The 27,389-nt window shown below is 54.2% G+C and overlaps 1 protein-coding gene across 5 annotated transcripts in view; it reads left to right on the top strand.

Annotated features, from left to right (window-relative positions):
• The window catches only part of ADCYAP1R1 (ADCYAP receptor type I), a gene marked incomplete at both ends in the record, with an annotated part of 38,196 nt that extends 13,929 nt beyond the window's left edge, over positions 1 to 24,267 (top strand). Inside the window, 13 exons of one of the 5 annotated variants that reach the window (XM_080701394.1) lie at positions 1,664 to 1,684; positions 2,864 to 2,905; positions 5,088 to 5,194; positions 5,732 to 5,829; positions 6,278 to 6,410; positions 7,164 to 7,317; positions 7,655 to 7,715; positions 8,276 to 8,345; positions 11,859 to 11,950; positions 18,741 to 18,821; positions 21,717 to 21,846; positions 23,181 to 23,222; positions 24,079 to 24,267. In XM_080701394.1, coding sequence (XP_080557520.1) covers positions 1,664 to 1,684; positions 2,864 to 2,905; positions 5,088 to 5,194; positions 5,732 to 5,829; positions 6,278 to 6,410; positions 7,164 to 7,317; positions 7,655 to 7,715; positions 8,276 to 8,345; positions 11,859 to 11,950; positions 18,741 to 18,821; positions 21,717 to 21,846; positions 23,181 to 23,222; positions 24,079 to 24,267 — 1,220 coding nt within the window. Of the gene's footprint in view, positions 1 to 1,663; positions 1,685 to 2,863; positions 2,906 to 5,087; positions 5,195 to 5,731; positions 5,830 to 6,277; positions 6,411 to 7,163; positions 7,318 to 7,654; positions 7,716 to 8,275; positions 8,346 to 11,858; positions 11,951 to 18,737; positions 18,822 to 21,716; positions 21,847 to 23,180; positions 23,223 to 24,078 lie in introns of all 5 variants that reach the window. The other 4 variants (XM_080701393.1, XM_080701397.1, XM_080701395.1 and 1 more) reach the window with 4 other exon arrangements.
• Between the last annotated feature and the right edge of the window lie 3,122 nt (positions 24,268 to 27,389).

Raw genomic sequence — 27,389 nt, 5'->3', positions numbered from 1 at the left:
CTGCCAGGTGGGAATGTGGCACGGAGGCTTCCTCCCAGGGGGTGTCTGTGCAGATACAGTGAGGCCAAACAGGGATCAGTTGTTAGCTGGCTGGCATCTTCGCTGCCACAAAGCCACAGAGATTCTCAGAAGGCCCAGAGGGACACGTGGACAGGGACATGCAGCTGGATACCCTCTGGCAGGACAGGAGTGTGAAGATAGTTCTTCATGTCCACACTCGCAGACCACAGGATGTGGACACAGAGCCTAGGCTTTCCCAGCAGGCGGGCATGCATGCCTTTTAAGCAAAGTGTTCTATTGGTCCCTGCTTGCAACTGTGAGGGCTCAGGGGAGAAGGAGCTGGGGTGCTGGCCTCCAGGGGCTCCTGGGCACCAGGAGAGGACACTGGACACAAGGCAACAGCGTGGTTCTTGACTTGTGCACACTGGCGTGGTGGACAGGTGTATGGTGGCACCCTCCCTGCCAGGGCAGTTTGGCTGGCTGGTCGGGGTCACGGGAAGTGCAGTTAGGGACATGTCTATATTTGAGATCTCTGGGGCCATTGAGGTGCTGTGGAGAGAGATCCGGGGCCCTAGACTGATCGATTTGGGAGCCTGTGGGGGTGGGCAGGTTGGCCGAGCTCTGTGAGGTGGGGTGCAGGGTTCTGCTGCGGGGGGCTGAGCACGAATGCTCCCTCTCCACGAGAAGGAAATGGCAAATTCCTTTTCAAATCTCCAAACTCCAGTAACCTCGGCTCCACCCAGGAGGGCCAGGGGCTTGCAGGAGGTGGCAGAGAGATAGTGACACTTGTTGGGGCTCCAGGCCCATCTCAAGTCCAGAGAAGGCAGGGTCTGTTTACCACGCACCCCACATGGCTTTGCCCCGTGTCCCTCCCACCTGGACCTCTGCTATCCAGGAGAGCGGTGGCCACACTGTGCCCCCAGGGCCTCGGGGTCCAACCCAGAGCAGGCCTGGTAGGGACTCTTGGAAGAGGGGCCTGGCAGCGGCGTGCCTGAGTGAGGGGCACAGCGCGGAGGGGCGTCAGGCACAGTGGCAGCCTGTGAGTCAGCGGTTCCTGCTTCCTTCCTCTAGAAAGCACGGTCTCCCTCCCTCCGTGCCGCTCGGCTCTCATTCACTCATCTCCTTAGCGTTCATTCAGCATCTACGTTGGGTCGGACTCAGTGCCAAGAAGGCTTCTTTCCACAGCAGCAGCCGCAGATAGCAAAGGCATCCGCAGGAGGCGAGGTTTCCTGGAGACTCAAGTCCCCCAGTCCCCCACCCTCTGGCAGTGGGGGTGAAGCAACACCCGATTCTTAATGGCTCATTAGGGCGGCCTTTTAGCACCTCACTGGGTTGATGGGCGGGACTGTGACTCCACTAGGAAGTGAGAGAAGGGAAGGCCGGAAGCCTCCTCTCCTCTCTGGGTCCCCTTGGCAGGGTGCTCTGCGGGCTGTTGGAGACACAGGAGCTCTGACCTCTCTCCCCATCATGGCTCTGAGCATCGCTGCTCTGGAGCTGGGGGTAGATCTCTCCCATGCCTGGCTGTCCCCAGCTGCTTCCCGCCTTCTGGTCTCCCTGCAGTGCTCTCTCCAGAATTAGGGTGGGGAGGGGGAAGTGGTCATTGAGAACAGACCCCCTCTGCAGCCCCGCTTACCACTGCTCTCTTTCTCTCTTTCTGCTGCAGTCTGGGAGACCGGATCCATCGGTAAGAGGAACCTTGGTGAGGACAGGCTGCTGTCCATCTGTCCATCTGTGTATCCAGCAGGAGCCTAGCCTAGGAGATTATCGGGATCGGGATGGGGTGTGGGGGGTGGAATGGCAGGCTCATCAGGAATTGGATTCCTCCCACTCCAAATTAACCATCCTGAGGGTGGGGGCACAGGAAAATGGGGGACTCGTCCCTTGGCTTCAGGGCCCTCAAGAGCTTGTTTGGAAGAGTAACACTTGTCAAAGGAGGGGTTAGAGGCACACGCAGGTGCACACACACAGGTGTGACCATGTTAAGTTTGTGCAGATACTGACACCCCCAGTTGCTGAGGAGCTGAATTGTACGGAAGGCAAGAGTGGCATGTCAGCTTGAAAGTAGGATTTTGAGAAGTGGCTATGAAACGGGGATTCAATGCCAGCCTAATCTGGGATCTGGGCATAAGAAGAGGGTGGAAATGATGGAGTGCAGGGAGAGGCTGGGCGCTATGACTCATGCCCGTGATCCCAGTACCAAGGCGGGCAGCTGAAGGAGCACAGGTTCAAGGCCAGCAGGTGGTAATTTAGACCTTTCTTTAAAAAAAAAAAACAATAAAGATGTAGGGGTGTCGTTCAGAGATAGGACACCCTTGGGGTTCAATCCCCATTGCAAAAAAAAAAAGACGAAGAAAAAGAAAAAGGAAAAGAAAAAAGAAAAGATAGAAGAAGAAAAAACAGTAGAGAACAGAGAAACATCCAGGGATGGAATCTTTGGAGTTCTGGGTTCCTTCTGAGGGAAGGAAGAGCTGGAGATGAGCTGGAGGGCGGAGCGTCAAGGGAACCCCAAGCCCTGGGCCCTCATTGCTGTTCTTTGCTCTTTTCCACCCCTCCCCCTCTCCCCTGGGGAGGCCCTCCCATCCTCCTGATCCATTTCCATTTCCTGTTTCCTTGGGAGGGGGTGGGTGGCTGAGTCACAGACCATCCTGAGCATAGAGAAAAGAGAAAATCCAGGAGATGGTGTCAGCCTGTGTGTGTCAGAAGCCCTGTGGCTGCTGTGTGTGGCACTGCCTCGTGACCCCCCACCTCACCCCCACCCCGACCCTCTGGACCAGGCACATCCTGGCCAGGGAAAGTAAACTGGATAAAATGGCAAGCAGACACACCGGGAGTTTTGACACATGCCCACATTTGTGTTTTGCAGGCGAGTTTGATTTTACTGACAGTAACTCCTTGGGTCTCTCAGGTAAGGGATTGGCTGGGGCCAACCCTGGGCTGGCTGGCCAGAGGGAGTCGGCTGCCTGGGAGCCTCCAGAGCCCCACTGCAGGCTGGGTCTGGCCTCTGGCCTTGCACGCTTGGGCTGGTCACTTCTGGGAGATGGGTCTTCATGGAAAACTCTACGTAGGGGAAAAGGCAGAACCCCAGCACAGATAATTTCGGTAGAACTACAGAGCTCTTGAAGCTCCTTTGTAGATTCTAAGAACCCCCTGATTAGATAACCCTGATGGGGTGTAGAACAGAGGCTCTCAAACTAATTGTGCACATCACAGTCACCGCGTGGACTTGTTAGAGCACAGATTCCAGATGCCCAGGCCGTGCCCAGACTCTGATTTAGCGGGCCTGGGTGGAGATGGAGTGTGTGCATTGCGAGCCGGCATCCCAGGTACGGCCAACGGCGGGATCTGGAAGGGCAGCCTTGCAGTTCGGTGCTCTGATGGAGCTGCAGGGACAAAGCTGCCCAGCGCTATAGGCACCGTCACCACGGGATTTCACAATCTCAGAAGCATTCCGCCTTCTGGAGATTTCTATCAGAACAATGTTCAGGCAATCGTTCTGGAACAAAAATCTTTATACTTTTCTGAGCTTACACTGTGTTATAAAAAGGGGACAAAAAGAAGGGAAAGAAAGGAAATGGCTTTTTCTCTAGGACACATTTTTCAAACACATTGCTTTTCAAAACAGCTTCCTTTTCCTCTTCCCACCACCCTGAGATGGGCAGAGAGGAGCAGGGAGGGGCGGGGACCTGGGCAAAGTGCTGCTTCTCCAGGGGAGGCCAGACTTTCTGCAGTGTTTGGAGGGCTTGGAAGGAGATTGCCAGTGGCAGCCTGAGGCTCATTGGCTGGAAGAAGAGACAGCCTGGCATGAACTGGGAGGAAGTGAGCCCTCCTGCTCTCCCTGGGCCTGACAGCTTTTCTCCCTCACCTGCACCACAGAACCCAGCTTTGGAAAAGTCATGGAGACCAGGCTCCCCTTCTGGATAGAACCTGCCTTCCTGGCAGAGTCCCCCCTGCCACTTTCTTGAGTCCCAGGAAAGGCCTTTCCAAATGTTTTGGCTAAAGAGAATTGGTCTTAGATCCCTCAACTGATTCGGGGAGAATGGGAAACGGAGGGCTTCCCTCTCTCAGCCTCTGCCTCTTGCCGCTTGTCTCCAGCCCATCCTTCTTCCTGACCGCCCCAGAGGTGGCCCTGGCCACAGAGGGGAGGATTCTGCCCAGCTGTTTGTGCCCTGCACCCTGTTCCTGCAGGTGTCTTTTGTTTTACATAGTTTCCTGGTCCCTGAATCCTGTGAAAGGAAGAACCATCTCTGTGTCCTATGTGGTCAGGTAACTGAGGAGGCCAGCGTGGGCCACACTCAGGCGTTAGCTGGAGGAAAGGGGGCGGCTTTTCTCCTTGGCCCCCTTGGACATCCCATAGTGGCCTTCCGGTAAGGGGAGAGTGAAATGAAAGGTGCAATTATTAGAGACTTGACGAGCAAAAGGCAGCCCTGACTTTACTTTGCAACTAGTAAATTCCTTTGCAATGATACAACTGGCCCTACTCTTCAGGTATTCTGCAAAATGGCCTTAAAATCAACCAGAAGATTAGAGTGGCAGTAAACAGATCACCAAGCTGAAAAGCAAAACTTAAAAAACAAAACAAAACTGAACACGTTTATTAATAGGTCCGGTGCTAGTTTATTGGAGGTCTGGGCCTTGATAATTAGGCAGGCAAGGTTTTCCCTTTGGTGTGGGGTGTCGCAGCTGGGGGCTTCCATGGGACATACCACCCGTCACTGTGTGCCCGGAACTCACACCTCCTGGTCACCTGAGGGATTCCTAGATGTACCAGGCGTCTGGGGATGGTGGGGGTGGGATTTGTATTAGGATTAATCTGAAGTTCTTCTTCTGCACGTTGACATTGGAGAAGTGCTGGTCCAGGGCCCAGGGGAGGGGCCCCAGGCATTTTTTGGTGAGTATTTGGGACTATCCAGAAGGAGGGATGCAGCGGTGCTGGCTTCAAGGCTACCTCTCCTCTCTTGGTTAAGAGGTCAGCTTCAGAGGACACGTGGGTCTCCTGGAGTTCCTGCAGAAGCCGTGATTCTTGTGTGTGAACATCAGGGCTCTCCGAGGTGGTTCCTGAGCCTCACAGAACTTCCTTTTCTCTGCAGACGTGGGGGTGGTGAGCCGGAACTGCACAGAGTACGGCTGGTCTGAGCCCTTCCCGCACTACTTTGACGCTTGTGGGTTTGATTACGACACTGGGAATGAGGACCAGGTGAGCTTCTGTGCTTGGGCCCAGCGGTGGCAGGACTGTGTCCTCAGCCGCATTCTTCAACACGCATGCGGACCCGCAAGACCTTCAGTCTCTGGGGCTGAGAAGCAGCTGCTGGGCCTCCCACTGCCACCTCCTGTCCCCACCAGCTGGCGGCTCTTCCAGGACAGGACCTTGCCTGTGACCCAGCAATTGAGGCCCACTGCTGGACCTGGCAGGGGCTTCCTGCCCTTCTCTAGCTAAGGCCTCTGTCTGTTCTGACTGGTCTGAGGTCCTGCCTCAACAAGCTTTATTTTTATCATTATTATTTTTTTGTCTGTGCTGGGAATGGACCCCAGGGCCTGTTGCACGCTGGGCGAGTGCTCTACCACTGAGCTATACCGCCCATACTGTGTGGGGTGAAGGGAGTAGAGATGGTGGAGACCAGATCTCTAGGAGAAGGGAGGGAGGAGGAGCTTGGCGCTCTGGCCCAGGAGGTCTGGGTGCACGTCTGGGGGGAGAGGCCGCATGGCACCTAACAGCTCCTCTGTCCTGCTCCAGGATTATTACTACCTGTCGGTGAAGGCCCTCTACACGGTCGGCTACAGCACCTCCCTGGTCACTCTCACCACTGCCCTGGTCATCCTGTGCCGCTTCCGGTGAGGCCCCAGCAGCATCGGAGCCTGCCGATGCCCCTCTGAGCAGAGCAGAGCCCCCATGCCTCTGGGTATCCCCCTAGGAGGTCCCGTGGAAGGCAGCCCCCAGCTGGCGCAGCAGATGGGAAGCCTGATCCCAGAGAGGGAGACTGACTTGTGCAGGGCCACACCGCCAGGCAGAAGCAGGGCCAGAGCACCGCTGCCTTTTATCTTCGTGGTCTAGAAAGACCCTTGGAGGGAGAAGTCTGGCTCCATGGAGTAGGGCAACCACAGTGCAGGAGTCTGGAAGTCCTTGGGACTGGAGAGGTGGGAATAAGGTGGTGGCCCGGGGAGAAAGGGCCCCATTGAGTCAAAGCCATGGGTGGGCCCAGAGCAGGCCCAGGCTGTGAGATGCATCACCCCAACTTCAGTGTGGGGTTCGTGGCTTCCTCCCCCCCGCCCGGCCATGCAGGAAGCTGCACTGCACCCGCAATTTCATCCACATGAACCTGTTCGTGTCCTTCATGCTGAGGGCCATCTCCGTCTTCATCAAAGACTGGATCCTGTACGCCGAGCAGGACAGCAACCACTGCTTCATCTCCACCGTGAGTGAGCTCGGCGGGCAGCGGCCACGCCACCCGGACTCACGCTGCCCACTCACACCCCAAGGCCCAGCACTCCTGGGGTGAAAGCCTGGTAGAGCATGCAGGCAGGTGGAGAGGAAGCTGAGACCTGAGAGGGCTCGCCGGGTCCCTGGGTTATTTTCCCAGCTGCGGGGGAGTCCACATGCTGATTGGCTGGGGTCCTTCTGAGATCTCCCCTGGCCTCAGACATCTAGAGGAGGTGGTGTGCAGAGAAGCTGGTTCTGGAAGAACAGTCTAGACTCCAGGGCCCTGGCCAGGAGGGCAGGCTTGGAGAAGAGATTTCTGGGGGCTGGGTGTATATTCTCTCCATCTGTGAAGTGTCCAAGTCCTCATTTCACAAAGTGTTTCATACAGGGACCTCTGTCTGCTTCTTTCTCTTCCCATCTCCTCTGTGGGGCTTGAAGACACAGCAAGGAAGTTGGGGTAGATGAGCCATTTGGGGGGCGTGCGCTTGGTCACCTGGGTCTTTACTACCTGTATACTTTGCCTCCATGGGTGACTTCAACTCAGAACCATAGGTTGCTGCAATTTCCAGCTCCTCAAGCCAGGATTGTTGACTGTCTTAGATCTTTGAGATGTTGGAGCCCCAGCATGCCAGAGCTGGAGGCCCTCAGACCCTTTCCTGGTTCTGGGGGGCTCCTGGGGAAACCTTCTGGGGTAAGGTTCTCATGAGCTGGACCTTTCCCCCTCCTCCACGCCCCGCTATCCTTGTAGGTGGCCTGCAAGGCCGTCATGGTCTTCTTCCACTACTGCGTGGTGTCCAACTACTTCTGGCTGTTCATCGAGGGTCTGTACCTCTTCACACTGCTGGTGGAGACCTTCTTTCCCGAGAGGAGATACTTCTACTGGTATACCATCATTGGCTGGGGTAGGTCACTGGCTGGGCCTGGACAGTCTCGTGCCTCGTGGCCAGGTGTGTCCTTGGTCCTGAGGAGGAATACCTCCCCGGCTAGGTGCCCTTTTTTGGACTCTGTCTTGCTTCTCCTGCCTGTGGGGAGCCCACGAGGAGAAGTATTGCCCAGGAGTGGAGACAGCCTTCCGATCTGGAGATGTGGGCCTCCCTGAAGCCTTGTAGTGAGAGATGGTCGGACTCCCCAGGAAGCCCAAGTGTGAGGGAGATGATGGTGCCTGAGAGCCCCAAGTCTTAGTGGAAGTGGGCATATTATTTTTCTCATTATCATGGATCTCTTGTTCTTGCTTTCCAGGGACCCCAACTGTTTGTGTGACAGTGTGGGCTACACTGAGGTTCTACTTGGATGACACGGGGTGAGTGTGTGCCCCAGAGGCAAAGACAGAGACAGAGGAGATTCTTACAGATGGGTTCACAGTGGCTTCCTCATGAACTGTCCCAACAAACCATCCAGCCTGGGGCCCAGACCGAAGGCCAGACCCGGTGTTACCTGAGCCCTGACCCCAGGCAGGTCATCCATACTGGCAGCCCAGCAAGAGAGGGTGCCAGGTTTCTGAGACCTCTGCTTCCAGACCCGGCTTGGAGAGCCTGCTTTCTTTTAGAAGCTGAGTAGGAATGAGGAGGGTGAGCTCATGCCCCAAGATGCTTTGATGTCTGAAGGAGAAAAGACAGGGCCTTCCGAGGAGCCCACTGGTGACCCTGACTCAGGCTCCAACCCCTACCTTGATGGGAGCAAGGCTCAAAGGGAGGGTGTCTTTATGCCCAGACCTGGCTGTGCTGCCTACAGAGACCTCTCCTCCTAGCCTACCCCTCCCCAGGAGCGGCAAACCCCTCCCCCACCAGCTTGTCCAGCAGTACCCTGCAGGCGTCTGGCCGCCCTCTGACCTCATATCTCTTCTCTCTGCCCATTTTTCAGCTGCTGGGATATGAATGACAGCACAGCTCTGTGGTGGGTGATCAAGGGCCCTGTGGTTGGCTCCATAATGGTGAGTGTCCTCGGGACAAAGAGACAGGGCCTGGCAGAAGGGTATGCAAATAAGAGGGGAAAATGAAACAGGACTACCACACAAGCCAGCCTCCTCCTCGGTCATGGTTACTTTATGTTCCATAACACGAACACACAAATTCTTTAGCTATTCCCCTCGGGAGGACATGTATCATACTGCAGTTTTCCTAATAGGAACAATACTACCAGGAATAGTTCTGTGCATAATTTTGAGCATTTTTGAATATTTTTTTAGAATATGCCTTCTGAAATGAAACAACATGGGTCAAAAAGGGTACATATTTAAAAACTTAGCTCCCAGCCGGGCGTGGTAGCCGGGCGTGTAATCTCAGCATTTGGGAGGCTGAGACAGAGAGCCTCAACTACTTAGTGAGGCCCTTTGCAACTCAGTGAGACTATATTTCAAAATATAAAGAATAAAAAATAGAGCTGGGGATGTAGCTTGGAAGTAGAATGCCCCTGGGTTCTATCTTCAATTCCGGAAAAAAAAAAAAAAAAAGAAGCTTCTAACTTGTCTTGCAGAAATCTTATTTGTTTTTTGTGGTACTGAGCATTGGACACAGGAGTGTTCTACTTCTGAGCTAAGCCCCCAACCCCCTTTAAAAATTTTTTGAAATAGGGTCTTGCTGAGTTACTGTGCACTGACCTTAAACCTCAGTCCTCCGTCTCAGCCTCCCAAATACTGGGACTATGAGTGTGTGCCACCCTGTTGCAGAAATCTTTTTAACACTTTCTGGCTCCCTGGAAGGGTGCTCATTTCCCCACATCACTGTCTCCACTTACAATATCCGCCACTGAAATGTTTGCACATTCTTGGGGAGAATAATGGTAACTGATTGATTTCATGTAGATTTCTCCATATTGCTGCTATGATTGAATACTTATTTCTGAACATTTATTGATGATGTATATATTTTTTTGCGGTACTGGGGATGGAACCCAAGGGCATTTTGCCTCAGAGCTACACTCCCAGCCCTATTTTTTATTCTTTATTTTGAGACAGGGTCTCATTGAGTTGCAAGGACCGCACTAAATATCCTCCGGTCTCAGCCTCCAGAATGCTGGGATTACAAGTGTGCACCATCACGCCCGGCTTATGCTTTTAATTCTGGATACGACTATTTATTTCTTCTGCCCGATTTTCTAGCAACATATCTTTCTCACTGTTTGAAGGGTAGTCATTTGTTCTATCTTGCATTTCTAAGAGAACAGAGGTGATATGCAGTGGATCCGTTGGGCTTTGTCTTATGAATTCCCAGCCTTATTTCTCCTTTATGGAGCTCTTTCTCACCCTAAAATATAAAAATACTCTACTTAATTGTTTCATAACACAGTTGTGGATTGAATTAGTATGTGTACATCTTTCATTTAGCTGAGATTTAATGTTTTTGTCTGGTCTGAAATGATATTTAATTTTTTAAATGTATGTACGTTCAGTCTTTTTTATTGAATCCTTTCTCGACTAGACTGGAATGCTATTTTTGGTTTCAGACTTTCACTGTTCTGTTACCAATCTATTTGTCGGTTTCCATGGCGAAGGCCCCATTGTTCTAGTACGGAAAGCCTGTAGTGTGTTTTGATACATAATCTGCAAATTTATTTCTTGTTTACTTTTTCCTTAAAAATCTCTTGCACGTTCACTCCTTCAGATGGGCTTTGGAAAACTTTTTGACAAGTTGCAAAAAAAAAAAAAAAAAAACCCACCAAAAAACAAAATCTAAAGTCTCTTTGATATCTGGATAGGATCTGTATTGCGTTTAGAGAACAGTTTGGAGGAGGAGTGATTTTCTTAAAAAACTGTCATCTCTTCAAGAGTATGGAAATGATTCTCCATTTATTCAGTCTCTCTCCTCCAGTTCTTCTGGCACACCTGGTCAGTGTGCTTCCTCTTTGCTGTTTTTTGTACCTAAAGGTGGTTCTAGTTTGGCCTGTTAATTCTATTTTCTGATGGGTTACTGCTGGAAGCTATTGGTTTTCGTGTAATTTTTTTTTTCTTTTCTTAGTTACATTTTTGAGCTCTCCTATTTGTTCTTATGCCTTTTCTGTTGGTTCGCGGGGATTTTCTAGGAAGAAAATTACAGAATCTGCTTAAGAAAAATAGGTTTTGCTCTTTCCAGTATGTGTCCCTTTTAAGTCCTTGTTTTTGTAGAGAACGATGTTTGCTCTGACTTTTGGCAGTTACCCTGCACTGAACTGAGAAACTTTCTCTTCTTGGCCTGTTTTAATGTAGTTTTAAAATATCAAGCATGGGTACTGACTTTTCTGAAATCCCTTTCCACCTTGATGGAAGTGGCCACCCTCGGTGATCAGGCGCTCAGGGATGGACATTGTCGGTTCTTCCACTTTTATTCATAAAAAACAAGGGATGTATTTGTGCCTCACTTTGAGCATGTGTGGATATGTCTTTAGACTAAATCTCTAGGAGTAGAATTTCTGGGACAAAGGGCACTAAGCACTTAACATTTTCATGGACAGCAAATCACCTTTGATGAGCAAGATACAGGAGGGCTTCTTTTCTAGTGTTTTCTGAAGCAGTGACTGGAAGCTATCATTTTTCATAGTTTAGTTCTAGGCTCTCATTGTATTCCTCCAAGGATTGCTTCGGCTTTACCCCAAAGATGCCCATGTGCAATAATGCTTAGGCTGTTTTCTAGTTCCCCCGCTCAGAATCTAGAGTTTCTCCGGAGCTCTCTCTACAGTCGCCTCTTCTCCGTCTCTTTTGAGTTTGTAACTCTTCCATCACCTGATACTACTTTTTTTCCCTTTCTTTTTGTTTTTGCGATACTGGGGATGGAACTCGGGGGCATTCTACCTCCAAGCTATACCCCAGCTCTATTTCTTATTCTTTATTTTGAAACAGGGTCTCACTGACTTTGAAAGGGACTCACTAAGAGGCTGAGGCTGTCCACAAACCGTGATCCTCCTGTCTCAGACTCCCAAGTGCTCAGATTACAAGTGTGCGCCACCATGCCCGGCCCTACTTTTAAAAAAAAATCTCGCCGGGCGTGGTGGCGCACGCTTGTAATCCCCGCGCTTGGGAGGCAGAGACAGGAGGATCGCGCAGGTTCGAAGCCAGCCGCGCGCGCTGGCTTAGGAGACCCTGTTTCCAAATATAAAATGTAAAAATAGGTCTGGGAGTGTAGCCCGGAGGTAGAAGGGCTTCCAGGAACCCCAGTACCACCAAAAATAAAAAAAATTAAAAAAAAAATCTCTTCCAGAACTCATTCACTTTCTCAGCTTATGCATGATTCTCTTTCTCAGTTTCCAGTACTCCTACAGAAGTCTGTTTCTCATACCTATTCCTTCGTTTTAGGGATACCGTGGGGGGGCTGGGGAGATGCCTTAGCGGTCCCCTGCCGCCATCTTGGATTAGAAGCCTAGCGGGATCCTGAGTCGCAGGAGGGCTCCTGGTGGGGGAGAGTATCCTGGGCGGAGGCAGGGCACACAATCCCTCGCCCAGGGCTCTTTCCATCTGCTTTTGCTTCCTTCACAGGTGAACTTTGTGCTTTTTATTGGTATCATTGTCATCCTTGTGCAGAAACTTCAGTCTCCAGACATGGGGGGCAACGAGTCCAGCATCTACTTGTAAGTACCATGGCGTGACTGCCACCACCATGTGGGCCCTGCACTCCCATCACTGGCTGGGGAAGGCTTGGGCTTGGCTGGTAGGGTGCCCTAAAATGGGCATTTGCAAAATTTCTTTCTCATTAAAACACCATTAAAATATAGTTGCCCTTCTAGGCTTCAGCCAACCCAGAAGCTCCTAATTTGCGTAGTCATTACAGGAAAGAAGAAGGAGAAAAGGACAGAGCCTGTGTGTACTGTGAAAACCAAAGGGGGACACCAGGTCCCCTAGGTGGCTAGGGTCTTGGCTGCTTGGGGGTCACTTCCTTGGGGGGTGGTTCTGTGGGAGGCTCTTGAGCTCCATGTGATACACTGCTGTCTGCTTGGCTCACTCCAGCCCAACACCCAGGGGCTACTCATTGCCCGCAAGTGATGCAGGTGGATGTTCTCACGGGGCTGGGTGCAGGCAGGGGTTCTGTATCTCTTTCACTTTCTTGCAGAGCAGCTCTCCTGTGTATCTATCTGATCTTATCTCCTCGGCCCCCTCCTTCCTGAGCAGGGGCACATCTGATTTGTTTCTGATTATTGAGTTCAAGGGCAGCCTCTTACCATGGAGTACACACGTTTTCTCTGCCCATTTGGTTTCCAATAACTATTTTGTGGCATCTCCACTGGCTCTGTTCCACCCTCTCCCAGCCCTGCCCTATCTGAAATCCTTGCCCTGCTGACTTGTAAAGGGGGCATGGCCAGAGGGGCTGTGGGCTGTGGGGAGGCGTTTCTCATGTCAAAGAGGAAAATCAGTTGCCCCTGTGGTTGGCTGGGTGAGGGCACGTAGAAGCCATGTGTGGCTTCCTAGGTTCCTTCAGAAAAGAGCAGGCCATGAGGGATGATGTCTAGGGGCCAGCATCACAAGCTGAGCCTACCCTACAAGATTTAAAATCTCAGGAAGGAAAGATGGGGAGGAGGCATGTAGCTCAGTGGTAGAGCACTGGCCACCCTGGCTGAGGGCCTGGCTTCCATTCCAACACCAACAAACAAACAAACAAACAAACAGAAAAATCACTCCCGACACCAGCCCCTGAGATGGTGCCACTTAAGCGGCAAACAAGAAACCCAAGTCTTCAGAGGAACCTTGTGTTCACTCTGTTAGGGGCAGGAGATTTAGCAGGTACAAACCCTGAAAATGTCCTTTTTTTTTTGGTCCTGGGTATTGAACCCAAGGCAGTGCTACTTGCAACCCTTTTAATTTATATTAAAAATGGTATCACTCATTTACCACACACTGGCCTCCAACCTGCCATTCTTCTGTGTAAGTCTTCCCAGTACTGAGAATAAATGAGTGCATACAGTGAGTTTTTTTTTTTTTTGGTGTGTGTGTGTGTGTGTGTGTGTGTGTGTGTGTATGTTGGTTTTAGTACAACTGGGAATTGATCCCAAATACTTAAGTGTACAAGGTGAGCACCATACCACTGAGCAACATTCCCAGTCATGATAAGAGAAAATTTTACAAATTTGAAATACCTGGAAATAAGCATATTTGCAAGGTCTACATTTACAAACTTGTACGACTTTTTAAAATATTACTCATTTTAAAACACAGAACAATTGTGCCCCTCACTGCCACAATGCCAGAGCAGGTTAGAAGGAGCTGTGACATTTTCAGTGTCCCTGGGTGCTGGATCCTGCCTTCATCAGAGACCCCAGCCTGGGGCTTCCAGCCCTGATGAATCCAGGGAATAATGAGGGATGGCAGAGAGATCTGAGCAGAGGGCTCCCCAGCATCCCAGCCGTTCTCCTACAGGAAGGGGCCACTCAGAGACAGGTCCCGAATCCTTCCTGAAGGTACCTTGGAGCTTCTCGGGTCGGAGATGGAGCTTGTTCTTGGCCTGTATGTCTGCCCAGCTGGGTACCTTTCCCTCGGGGGCCCTTCCTTTCCCATGGGGAATGATCCAGCCCAGGGCCTGAATATTCACCCTACTTTCTTTGCTTCTATGATGATTATATTCTATTGTGAAAGACACATTCTTTTCTAAGTTCTTTTTTTTTTTTTAACAAACCCTTGATTATATGTGTCTATTGTATAGTAGAAAATCGCCACTACCTACCTGCCCTAGAATCTCAGCTCTGACTTCACCTCAGTCACAGGTAGGGCCCAGCTGCTCCCCTCGCCTCCCTGGCTGGTGTTGGAAACTGTCCCTGTGTCTAGCCTCATCGTCTTCTGCTTGACTGTGAATTGGCTCCACCACCACCAGTTTTCTCTGTACTTGAAGCCAGTAGCCAGCTGCTGTCTGCATCTCTCTCACTTTGAGCTTTGTCAGGCTCTCTCTCCTCCCTTGGTAGGACCTGTTCCTTCTTCTGAGGTCCCTGGGATGCCTTCTTTGGGGTGGGGGGCGTGTTCTTCCAGTGAGGAGATCCTTTCCCTCACTCTGCCTGTTCCCAGATACACACAGAGGCTCAGCTCAGCCTAAACTTACTTAGGATGCTCCTCTCAACCCTAATCCTACACTTTGCCATCTGGAACACCCTGCCCCAGGCAGCAAGAGCCCCCAGGGTCTGATAAGAAAGAAGCATGGGCCAGAGTTTCAGTTGCCCCCATCCCAGGAACTGTGGCATCCTGTCATAGTACAGAGGCCAGAATCCATTGAAGTAGCACAGATCTTATACCTTCAAGTGTTAATCCAGGACATCTGAGGAAGAAAGAAGCTGGATGCTTTTCTTCTGTATTGTAAAAGCCAAACCTCTGCTAGTGTTGAGCCTCAAAGATGCAAACCGCAGGTGGATGAAGTCTGCAGGGCAGTGGGGGGCTGATGCTAGACAAGGAATCTGCTGGATCCCGTGGATTTCAGCTATACGTTTGAATGTTCCTGGGGTCAGGGACACCCTTTTGGTGAATGGAACTAATAATAGTCACGGTAGTGACAATGCCGCTAAGAATTGCACTTCAAAAAGCTCTTGTAACTTGGCCTGTGCATTTAATGCTCACTCACACCCAGCGCATCAGGTCCGCTAGGTGAGCAGTGTTAAGCAGTAGTCCCAGCTCGCAGCCACGGGGGCTGGTTACAGTGGACTGGGCTGCTGTGGGCTCAGTCCACTGGGAGACTGCGGTCACAGTGCAGGCAGGCCCTTGCTCCAAGCTTGGTGACATCTTCCACCTGTCCTCAAGGGATCTACAGACCTGAGATGGTATAAAACATATAAAATGACACTTCCTGGAAGAAGAGGCCCTGGTGGGCTCCAGGCCTGTGTAAAAGTATCCCCAGACCAGAGGGCTTGGGGAAGGGATAGGCTCTTATTGGGGGGGATCTGCATGGGGAGGAGGCTAGAGGCTTGGAGGGGGGTGGAGAGGGATATTCTGGGCCGTGCCTGCATCTCCTGGGGCACCAATTGGGCTGCAGAGTCCCTTCAGACCTGCCCACAACACCTCTCTGGTTTTTTCCTCTGTTTCCAGAACAAATTTAAGCCTGGGAGTCCCCAAGAAAACCCGAGAGGACCCCCTGCCTGTGCCCTCAGACCAGCATTCACTCCCTTTCCTGTAGGTTGGTTCCTGCTGCTCAGACGCTAAGGGTTTGACTTCTGTAGACCAAGATGGCACTCGTGTCCCGCCTCCGAAGGACCCGTGGGGCCTGTCTCCAGCAGGCCGCAGAGGGACTAAGTCACACACACTCTGGTAGAATGAGTGGCTGTGGCCAGGTTTTGGAGTCAGGGATGGGTCAGGGCTCAGGGCTGTTTTGGTCTGGGTAGGAGTTAGGGCCGAGCATTTGGCCCAGGGCAGGGTAGGGTTACCTGGTGTTGGCGGATGGATCTGAGTTCACCTGGTTCTGGCTGGAGGGGTGAGGTTTGGGGGCAGACACCTCCTGAGTCCTCAGTCCTCACCCTGGCATGGCCTGGCATGGCCTGGCATGGCCTGGCATGGCCTCTAACCTCGAAGATGGACACTGGAAGCTGCCTCTTGAGTTGGGGCCCGGGGAGGGAAAATCATCTGCGCACCCTTAGACTTCCTAAACTCCACCAGGAAGGACAGGGCACCTATCCCAACATAGACTGTGCCAGGAGGCTTGGCCAGGGCGCTTTGCCCCTGCGGGAAGTTTCCACTTCCCGTGGGGCTTGTCTCCTGCTTCCAAAGCCCCCTGCCCTAGCCTGGAGCTCATGGAGCTCACGGTGTCTGTTAAGGCCCTGCCCTAGCCTGGAGCTCACGGTGTCTGTTAAGGCCCTGCCCTAGCCTGGAGCTCACGGTGTCTGTTAAGGGCTGGCAGTGGGAATCATCTCCCTTTCTGTAAATGCAGAAGCCCCCAGAGAAGGAGAGTGGCAGTCCCTAAGATCACCCAGCAAGTCAGTGGCCAAACAGAGCCTCGAGCCGTGCTCAGCTCCCTAGCTGAGGCTGGTCCAGGCTGGCAGGGTGCACAGAGCTGGCTTGCTCTGTCCCCGTGCTGGGGGGGGGGGCAGCAGTGGGCAAGGAAGCTCCCAAGATCAGTGGGGCTACGCTTTCTGGCTGGGGTGCTGGTGTGCACAGGGGGTGTGCTTCCTAAGGACTGGACATGGTTCTGGGGCACACCTGTAGGCTGTGCTCAGTTCAGACCACCAGGGTCCAGCAGCACATTCACTCCTGGTATCATAGAGGTGATGAAGGTAGGACGCTCCCTGCAAAGGGCGCTCACAGCGTCCTGCTGCGTGTTTCCTGGGGCCCCAGCCCAGGCAGCTCTGTACACAAAGGTCACTGAGCCATTCTCGGAGCTTGGCCACCTTGCACTGGTCCCCTGGGTGGTAGGTGTGAGTGCTGAGACCTGGGATGGCTTTGACCTTCCTGTGGACATACAGCAGAGCTATGGCAGAGCCCAGCTGGAAGCCAAGGCCCCTGAGCTGCAGAGCAGGCCCTGCGCCTGCCACCAGCCTCTGGCTCTCTCACTCCGGCAGCCCACCCAGACCTGCGCTCATCAGCTGCCATGGCTGATCTCTTGCTCTTAATGAAATCCCTCTTCCCCTTCCACCAACTGTCCTCATGTTCCACCTTCTATTTCTTTCCCCAGCTCCTGCTCAGCTCTTGTTCTGTCTCTTCCCAGCCAGTCCTTGGGCATGGCCACTGAAGGGTGGAGGGAGAGCTGTGTTCTGGGAGAGGGGCCTCTTCCCCTGCTTCCCTAGGTCCGGCTCCCCTGAGGACCCCCGGGCGTCACTCACCGCTGCCTTACTGCTTCTTGATCTGCCCCTCCCCCGCCCCCACTAGAGCCAACATCCCAGCTAACTTGCCACTAAATGTCCTTTAGGATACTTAAAAAAAAATTGAGGGCCTTGTGTTGACTGCAAAAAATATATAGGGTCCAGGAAAACTTTGGAAGCCAATTCAAGCCATCTCAGGGGAGCAGCTCAGGATTCAGGGTAGGGTGTTAGCTGGGCAGGCCGATGGCCACCGCCAACATGGGGTCTCAGGCTCCTGGCCCTGGTTCCTGTGGTCCACCCCAGTTGGGGTTGAAGGGTCTCTGGCCATAGGGGAGACTGGCCAACCTTTCAGTCTGGGCAAAGGAGATAATAAATTGGAACAACAGAGTAGCCACCATTCCTGAACACCCCAGTGAAGCTCTTTTAAGTCCTGAGAAAAGCATCTTTGCTTACATCCATCTCTCTCTGTGTATATGTAAAGCAGACCTATGACACTCCTTGAGGACTCGTGAAAAGCTTCTCAGACACAGGAATACCTCATCACGCCACTTCTCATGCGTTGACTCCCATGTGAGGCCCCGCCTGGGAGAGGAGGCTCTTGTTAAAATGCAGATTATGACAGCAGGTCTCTGGTGGTGCTGATGCTGCTGGTCTGAGGCTTCCGCCAACTTGAACTCAGGCAGGATGAAGGGCCAGAGACGTGGAAGCTCAGCCCAGGCCCTGAGAGATGAAGAGAGCCCCTGCCTGCACCTGGCAGCATGTGTGGCTAGACTGGCCCCTGGGCCACCTCCTTAAGGGACTTGCTTCTGCAGCCCACGGCACGGTGCCCCAAAGCTGCTCTCTTGGTCTCCAGCTGCTGCCCACTGAACTCTTACTGAGAAGTCCAGCCAGCTCTGTCCAGTAGAGCTCTCCATGGTGCTGGAAATGCCTGGCACCCGTGCTGTCCGGCAGGGTCACCGCCAGTTGCCACCCCTGTAAGATGTGTCTGGGATAACTGAGGAAGTGGAGTTTTAATCTGATTTAACTTCAATTAATGTCATTCAGTAGCCACAGATGAGTAGTGGCTGTCCCAGTGGACGATGCGGGCCTAACGAGCAGTGCGTTCAACTTGACCCGCCTCGGCTCCCGCTCTGTGCATTGACACTGGGAGAGGAAGGCTTGGGCTGGAGGAAGCAGGGGGTAAGGGGATGCAGAGGACAGAGGTGGCTTTTATAGCCAGTCTACCCTTGCCAGGCAGGGCGTGAGGTCCATGGCCTGAGTCCCCAGCTGTTCGCCTCGCTGAGGGACCTTCAGAAAGACCGGGCTCTGAGCGGGAGGCCAAGTCTGGGGTCAGCCTCTGCTGCACCCCAGCCGAGGCCCACGCACCTTCCCTCTGAGCCCAGCCACCTGCCGATTGTAATTAATCTCATTTAATTACACCTGTGTGTTACACGCAGGCACACGGAGGGGAGTGCATTTCCTTGACCAGAGCTATCTGTGCCCTCTGTCCTGGCCTCCCACTTTCTCTACTTCCTGGCTCGCTCTCCTTCTCACACGCGCCCTCCGCCAGCCCCTGCACTCCTCGCCCTTCCCGTGAACGAGCTCCCTCAGGCCCACCTTAGTCTCTTCCTTGCCTGATGCCCCCAGCTGACACAAGTGCTAATCTTGTCACACCCAGCAGCTGCGTGCAGAAATGCTACTGCAAGCCACAGCGGGCTCAGCAGCACTCTTGCAAGATGTCAGAACTGTCCACCATTACTCTGTAAGTGTGTGTGGCCGTGGCTGTGGCCGGGCGTCCTGGAGGGGAGGGGGACGCATGCTGCAGCCGCCATTGCCACTGCCTGGAGCTCGCGTCCCGCCGCGCTGGAGGACAGTGGAGAACCGCCATGTGCCTCCCAGCTTGGCCCCATTCCCCGGCTGTTGCATGTTGGTGTCCGTGTGTCTTGTGAGTTCTCTGTAAACTCGTGGTCTGGGGCGGGGTGGGGGGGTGGGCTGGGTGTGGGGATGGAGCTGTGGCGGGTAGGAGCATCCGGGGCTTGGCAGGTGCTGAGGAGGCTCTGTTGCTGCTGCCTCTTGTGTGACCTTCTGCAAGTTCCCCACTTCTCTGGGCTTCGATCTTTGCAACTGCAAAATTATTTCTAAGAGCTTAGAACTTGAGTTCATACAGACCACTACCCTTGCACCGGGCAGGGTCCTTACGCCACTGTTCCGAGCACTTGATGTGCAGACTGGTAGTGACCCCCCTAATCCCCACAGCCACCCTGTGAGGAGGGGCCTTGTATGGTCCCCATTTTATAGACAACAAAACAGAATCACAGAGGCAGGGTGAGGCCTAGGCACTGTGTCCTAGGATGTCTCCACCAGAAGGCCAGCCTCAATTTGGACATCCCCACTGACAGGGGACACCACTGCCTCCCCGGAAGCCTGCTGTCACTTGGGCAGCTCTGGTCGCTGGGAACTCTTGGCGTTTCAGGATTCTTCTCCTTGGGGCATGACAGGGCCTGCTGTGTCACCATCTCGGGCAGGCAGCTCATAGCGCGAGGCTCACGCCATAGGTTTCTCTGCAAGGCCTCCAGTCAGCTCAGAAGCGCACAGGCGCCAGGGCCCTTCTCTAGAGGCCACCTCCTCTGTGTTAGCTGCCCTGTCTGCCAGAGCGGCCCCTGGGGTGCCCTGGGTCCCCACCTGGAGTCCCTTCCTGTGCTGTGCTGTTGGGGAGGGGGCTCTTGCCCTTGTATGATGTCCCTGGGACCCCCGCAGAGTGGTGGCTGGGAAGGTCTGAGTCTGTGCCCAAAAGATCACTGCTCTTTACAGTCAGAACCTGAGCCCTCTAACGCCACTGTGGAGGCTAGAGAGGCTCGACGTCTTGCTTCCCAGGCCCCTTTTCAGGTTGCAGGGCCAAGTGCCTGGAAAGGGTCCATTTACAGGAGGCAAGGCCACCGATGGGAGGCAGGGACACAGGCCTGTTCCAGGCCACATCCTCAGCTCTTTCAACAGGCATTTGTTTTAAAGAAAGTCCTCAGGCAGGACCAAAGCAGAGCCCTGCTCAGCTGCGCATGTGCGATTCTGGCCCCTGTCCTCTGCTCTTCGGACTATCATTCTGTCTGTGGGCACACACCTGCTGCCTTCTTGTGCCCTGGCCAGAGATAAGTAGGGCACAGGTGCCTGAATGTTCGGTTTTAAGGACCCCGGATGTCAGCTCTGGGCCAGGATGTGCTTGCTGCAGGGCAGAGTGGAGATAATCAAGGGCCCACCCCTGCCTTCAGAGGCCAGGGTCAGAGATGGGCAGATAAGAGGAAGACTGAAAGAACTGGCTGCTCAGGGCTGCATCTGGGCTGAGAGTGCGGACGCCTGGATCTTTGCCCTGCTCTGGTCCAGGGTTCCCCAAGGCCCACAAAATATGCTGTGTGCAGACAGGGGACAGGTGCCTCATACCCTAAGGGCTTCTTCCTTTCTGTGTTGGGTTTCCTTCTTCTGAAGGTCTCAGGCTCCTCCTCCTCCTCCTCTTTTTCCTCCTCCTCCATCTGTGCCACCTTCCCGCTCCCTTCCCCTCCTCCTTCCTGCTGCCTTTCCCTCTCTCATAGAAACCAGGACACCAAGGCCTCACATAGACTCCATGAAATCCACTTTTCTAGAAATCTGGGGTCCCCCGTGCAATAGAATGCTCTCTCCCAGAAAGGCCAGGACCAGGAGAGGTGCACTGTGCGATTGCTCCAAACCAGATGCGCCCTCCCAAACCTGCTTCTATGGACCTGGTTCTACTGAGGGAGCATGTCTGGCCTGCCAGAGGGCCGGGCAGGGTGTGGCCGAGGGGCAGACTGCACCCAGGGCAGGCTGGGCTCTTGGGGAGCCACTGGGGCCAGTGGAGAGCCTCTGGGAGAATTCCCTCCCCGCAGAGCAGGACCCACAAGTGCCTCTGCTCCAGGTGTTGTCCTCAGGGGCCTCTATGCCCTCTTTACCCTGGGACAGGGCTGCACCCATTCTTGGCCCAGGCGTCAGCGGGGGTGGGAAGCACTGGAGAGCGGGCCTCGGGAGGCCTGGCAGCTCCCCTGCGCATCCCACCTCGGAGGGCGCACCTCCTCCTGGCAGCCCCTTCCTCCTGCTCGAGGACTCCCCACGGGCAGTGAGTCCTCCTCTGCGGTCCACCCAGGGTTCGCCCTCCCCGTCAGCTGCGGCTTCTGCTCTTCTCCATGATGTCCCTGGTTAGCCCCAGACTCAGAGAAGCCGCCATCTCCGTGGCCTTTGGGAGAAGCTCTTTGTGGGCACCTGAAGCTTTCTTTTAGAACTGGAGAAACTTTGCTTCGCTTCAAGCCTCCTCCGTCCCATCCTGCATTTTGCTCTGACTTTATTCCTCCCTAAAGGCTTTGCACATCACTAGGTGGGGGTCCTATACATCTAGTGTCACTTTTAGTGGCTCTGTAGGATACTGACTCGGTGCCCTGCTGCTGGGGAAAGTCTCGCTCACATTGTCCCGGGAGTTTTGGAAGCCTGAGCTCTGGTCTGCTATCCTCTTTTGTGGCCTCCAGGAGGCCCTGCTTAGCAGGTAGATGGACAGCAGGTCTTGGGGAGCTGGGGGCCAGGGCTGGGTTCTCTGCCCTTCGTGGCTCAGATCCCAAGCTCTAACAGCCTCCGAAACAAGCGTCCTGCTTTCTTCCAACAGACGCCTGGCCCGGTCCACCCTGCTGCTCATCCCGCTCTTTGGAATCCACTACACCGTGTTCGCTTTCTCCCCAGAGAACGTCAGCAAGAGGGAAAGACTCGTGTTTGAGCTGGGGCTGGGCTCCTTTCAGGTAGGCATGGCGCATGTGCACCCTGGCCGCCGTCCTGGGTAGCTCGGAATCTCTCTAACCTTGCACGCAGCTTCAATGCGTCTGTCTCTGAAATGAATGCTAGAAGAGAAGTGTGTGGCGAGAGCCCTGCCCGCTGCTCTTAGAAGATGCCACAAGGTCTGCCTGTCTGTCACTAAGTCTGATATCCTTGGGTGATCAGAGGTGACAGCTGTCCATCAGCCTGTGCTGTGAGGTGGGATGGTTTTGAGAGCCACCCCGTCTATTCACATCCTGACTTCTGCCTGCTAGACATGCACCCCACGAGGGCTAGAGTTCTGTTTCACCCAAGTCAGGGTCCTTAGCACAGAGATACCAGCACGGGACCTGGCCACAGAGCCCTGAGTGAGTAGGTGCAGGGGCAAGCAGGCGCATATGGGGACAGGTGAGGGGACTCCTAAAGCTGTGGAATAGTGGCCCCCTGCAGGGAGGAATGAGGATCAGGGCTGTGGACACGCAGGTCTCGGTGTGAGGGGACAGTGGCTCCACAAGGGGAGGTCACCTCTCCTGGTGTTCTGGGGTGGAGTGTGTCTCCCTAAGCCACCAATTTCCATTAGCATTCGAGCTGGATGGTCAGAAGGTTACTCCATGTACACCGACTTGGTTCTCCCCGGGCCTGTTCTCAGGCTCTTCACCTGGGGCTGGGAGTTTTATAGACAATGCTCCGAACTAGGAACCAGGACCCAGGGCTCCCATCCTTGTGCTCTCTGACATCTTCCAGACACCATTCCACTGACACCTTCAAATGACAGCCTGGGCACAATCATGGTGCCGGAGCTGGTTTGCAGTGCTAAGGAACATGTTGCTTTGTTTGGTGCAGATGTGGAATAGCTAAATTCATACTCAGTACCAAGTGCTCGGACCACTTGGTGTTTTGCTTTGCCTGGTACAGGACTGTGAGGCCCAGGGAGGGGAGAGAAGGGGCAGGTGATAGATAAAGACCACAAGGCTTGTCTGTCCTGGAGTGGTCCTGTCCTCTGGAGCCTGTGGACTAGTTGGAAAACCCAGAGAACATTCTGGGACATTTAAAGAAGGCTTCCTGTACAAAGTGGAATTGAGCTAGCCATTGGCAACAGAAAGGATTTGACCAAAGGCATGTGAAATTCAAAGCCAGGGACTGGTAGACCGGGTGGAACAGAATCTTACCCAGATCGCTAGGCAGGCCCCATCCAGGCTGTGGTCCTTCTCGACTTCCTGGTGTTCCCCTCAATGCCTGCACCCATGCCTGGCCCACATGGCCTCAGAAGGCCCTTTGCCAGCACTCTCAGGCCTCTTTCTCCTCTCTTCTCTCTCCCCAGGGCTTCGTGGTGGCTGTTCTCTACTGTTTTCTGAATGGGGAGGTAAGGACCTGGCCCAGGCTTCTCAGCAGTAGAGATGGGACTGGCTGGGGACCAGATCTCCATGAGGAGGACTCTGCCAGGCCCCAGTGCCCAAAGAAGGATGCTGGTCATGTGGCTGCCAGTGTCATGTGATGCCAGCCTCTCCTGACAGCCTCCACCTGTGCCAAAACCTCTCCCATGCAGCAAAAAAGCCCACCTGTAGCACAGAGCTGCGCCCAGTAGGGCCAGAGCGCCTGCGACCTCTTCCAGAGCCAGGAGGAGTGGGCGGGGAGGAGGGCGGGCCCAGGCAGGCTGTGATGGACAGGGCTGCTGAGCCGGGAGCTGCCCAGCATGCAGTTCTGCCCCAGCAGGCCAGCTTGGCCCCAGCCCATTCCTAGGTAGAGCAGGGACTGTGAGGACTTGGAAGGGCTCTCAGGGAGAGACTGGAAGCTTTATAGTAAGGTCGCATTTCCAGAACTTTGGTTTAAGGCTCCCTTTCTAGCCTATGGGGTGATGCTCTTGAACAGAGGTGCTGGAGCAAGGCCGAGGGGTGAGGGTGAGCACCTGTGTAGCTGGCCCAGAGCCTGCTGTGGACATGGGAACAGGAAGCGGAGGGGATGGGTACAGGCCCAGGGATGCACAGGGTGTGCTTGACAGAATGGGAGTTCAGTGGTTCTCACCCATGACTTCACACGGAAGTCCCCTGGGAAGGAGTGAGAGCCGCGAATCTCAGCCTTCTGGAGAGATCTGGACATGATTGTCATATGACCTGGGTTCTGGAAAGTTCTGAGTTCTCCAGGTACTGGTAGGGGCAGTAGCAGCCCCGGAAGGCCCCAGGCCAGGGAAGGGTGAGTAACGCCGTGGTGGTTCCCCCCAGGTGCAGGCAGAGATCAAGCGGAAATGGCGGAGCTGGAAGGTGAACCGCTACTTCACCATGGACTTCAAGCACCGGCACCCGTCCCTGGCCAGCAGTGGGGTGAATGGGGGCACACAGCTCTCTATCCTGAGCAAGAGCAGCTCCCAGCTGCGCATGTCCAGCCTCCCGGCCGACAACCTGGCCACCTGAGACCCCGTCCCTCGTCCTTTCCTCCTGCACAGCCTGGAGCTGCGGGCAGGTGCCTGAGCGTGCTCCTGCCTTCCCCCCTTGGGCAGGTCCTGGGCTGGCTGCTGAGCTCCTCCCCAAGGGGGAGGGAGGCAGGGCCCACACTGGTACTGCCCCTTCTGTGTTGGTACTGGCCCCGCCCACTGTGGTCCCTTGGCCCTGATTTGACCTGTAAATACTCCTCAAGTTTGGAAAGCCGTTCCATCCGTTCCCCCTCCACCCACGTCCCTGCCCGCCTCAGCCAGGCCCAGGAGCCACCGCAATGCGTCTTGGCCAGCCTTGGTGATGGCCCGAGCCCAGGCCTGAGGCCTAGTGAGCTGAGGCTAAAGAGACCTGATTGGAAGATGCTGGGGTGCCCACCCACAGCCCCTCGGCATTTGACTTTGGATGTGGGGCCTTCTCAGGCTTGACCTGGACCCTGAGGTCAGCCAGAGGCCCTGCTTGGGTGGCCGGAGCGTCCTTCAGTGCAGGCCGGCCCCAAGGCTCCCCTATGCTTGCCTGGCATCTTGATGCCCAGGTGCCCAGCTCCTGGGGGTCGGGGCAGTGGGACAGATCCAGGTCCCTTTCAGTCAGAGACTTTAGTTGGGGTTGGGGGAGCTGAGGGTCAGGGAAAGTTCTGGTGCTTTTCATTTGATCCAAGACAAACTGAGAGCCAGAAATGTGGACGTGATTGGGAAGGAGACGGGAGACTTTGGGAGCCCGTGGGAGAAGACCTTCACCTCTTCATTCTTGTACTCCTGACTCACCACGGGCAGGGCTCATCTGGTAGCTGCTTCCCGAGCAACACCCACTCTAGAGTCCCTAAGCGCTCCCTTCCCCACGTCCCCTAAAGTCAAAGCCATGACTAGAACGAACCAGCCGCCTTCCTGTGATGTCAGCGAACCCCAAGTCCTGGCCCAGGGCTCCCCAGCTCCCTTCTCCATGGATGACAAGGAGCCCCAGACACCAGCTCCTCAGGCCAGGACTCAACTGCTGGACTCTGCAAGGACTTTCCTGTGTGCCCTGGATGCTGGGACACTCCGGCTCCTGGGGTGTCGGGGTTGGGGGCCCCATGCCTGCAGAAGCTGCTGGTGGGAGGAGGTGCTGCTCCCCAGCTCTTCCCTGCACAGCCCCAGAATTTGAGAGAGGGCAGAACCGACTCGGGGAAGGTAGAGACCAGCGCTGGTGTGCCATTGGGCCCGTGCGGCCCGATTCATTCTGTGTCAACTCTCGGTCTTGTTCTTGTCTGTGTGTTTGTGGACTTGCTTCTTGTAGACTTGTTTCTGGAATGCTTGGGAGGTTCGGGTGGAGGGGGTGTTGTTTCATTCAGAGCAAGGAGCCTTAGGGGGCTCGGGGGACGCTTCTGGAGAGGCCTAAAGAGGAACTGGAGGATGCCCTCCTTGGTCTGATTTTGAGTCCAGCCCTGTGTCCTTGACAGCGATGTAAGTCCCTGGGTTTTTGGCAAGGTGAGAGAGAGAGAGAGAGAGAGAGAGAGAGAGAGAGAGAGAGAGAGAGAGAAAGTGGACCTGCCTGCCCTTTCCCAGGCACATTTAGTGACTTGGACTGGCCATGGGGCATGTGGTGGCCCTCCACCCTCCACCTGAACTCATGATCCCCGCCCCGACGCAGGAGGCAGGTGCGTCACCTACAAAAGTGTCCACTGCTCAATTTGCATCTTGGATGCTGCTAGGGGCCTGGGCTGCTTCAAAAGAGCCACGCTCCAGGATCCGGAGACCTGGAACCCACTCCAGCTGGGCTCAGACTGCGGAGACGGTGGACACAGTGCTCCCTATGCTGGGCCTCAACTTCTCCATTTGTGAAGTAAGGTGGCTTCTAATGCTTCTCTGGGCTCTGTGCTTCAGTAGATTTTCTGTTCAAAACTAAGGAAGGTAAAAGGGCATGCGCCACTGTGTGAATCATCTGAGCTTTTGGAGTGTGTGTGTGTGTGTGTGTGTGTGTGTGTGTGTGTTGCTGTTTATTTTCCCCTTAGAACCAGCTCTCCTTTCTCTTCCATTTGGATCCACAGCAGAAGCTGGTAGCCTAATGGGAAGGCTCAGGCCATGGACATTGGGACAGGTGCCGTGGGCATCACGTGTAGATTCAGCCGCCTCTACCTGGCACAGGTGGGGTACCATGACCCAGTGCCCCCCAGGATCCAAGGAGCAGTCCCCCGGATAGAAATCCTATTCATTAGTTATCACTCCCACCAGCAGGTCTGCTTCACTGCTGAAGAAGAAACTGTGACTTTCTAGGTACACCCTCACAGAACAGCAAAAACAAAATCATCCCAAATCCACGCACTGCACTGCTTCCTGAGCCTGGGGCCTGTGTCTTTCCAGAGGCTCCAGGTTCCTGCTGGTTTGCATTTCTATCTGATTCAACTTTTGCTAGTCTTGTGAGCAGGTGTACCTGATGTGTTCTGAAAGTTCCAGGAAGTTCTGGCTTTCAGGATCATGGGCAGCAGGGGCACATGAGCCCTAGGTAAAAATTTCCCAATCAGACCTTTTGCTTTCAAGTCTGTAGAATGGGCAATAAGACCCTATTATCTGTATATAGCCCATCAGTTCCCTGGGATTCTGTCTAAACACCAGCCATTTACTTGAAATGGGCCCCAGGCAAGGATGTCCATCATTGCCTGCATCTGGAAAAGACAAGAAATCCTCTCCTGTGAAGAGAATGTGCACACTTGGGAAGTATCACAGGGGAGGAGGGGAGCAGGCTTGTAGGGCTCCCTGCCTCTGGGGGGTCATGTCTGGGAAGGGCGTTCTTGCTGTATGCACTCCTAAAGGTCAAACCTCACCCGCAGGAGGCCCAGTTCTCCTTGAGATGGGGAAGTCTCTCATCTGCTTTCACTACTACATGAGACAGGTAGGCAGCATCGGGAGAGGGTATTTAGGCTTGGGGGAAATAGGATTACAAGCCAGGGAAGCTAAGGCTGCCAGGGATCCAGTGAGGGGCCACAGGGTGGAATCTGGGGAGAGGGTTGTCACATTTCTCATGGGCCCCAGAACTGTGAACCTCATGACTCACCAGGCTTGAGGATCTCTGAGTTGAGATCCAGGCTTGAGGCCAGACCATATTCTTGTCTCAGTGGGCAGCCCTATGGC

The sequence above is a fragment of the Muscardinus avellanarius genome, assembly GCF_963383645.1.
Source record: "Muscardinus avellanarius genome assembly, chromosome: 9".
NCBI classification, from domain to species: Eukaryota; Metazoa; Chordata; class Mammalia; order Rodentia; family Gliridae; genus Muscardinus; species Muscardinus avellanarius.
This window is presented reverse-complemented; position numbering and strand designations above follow the sequence as displayed.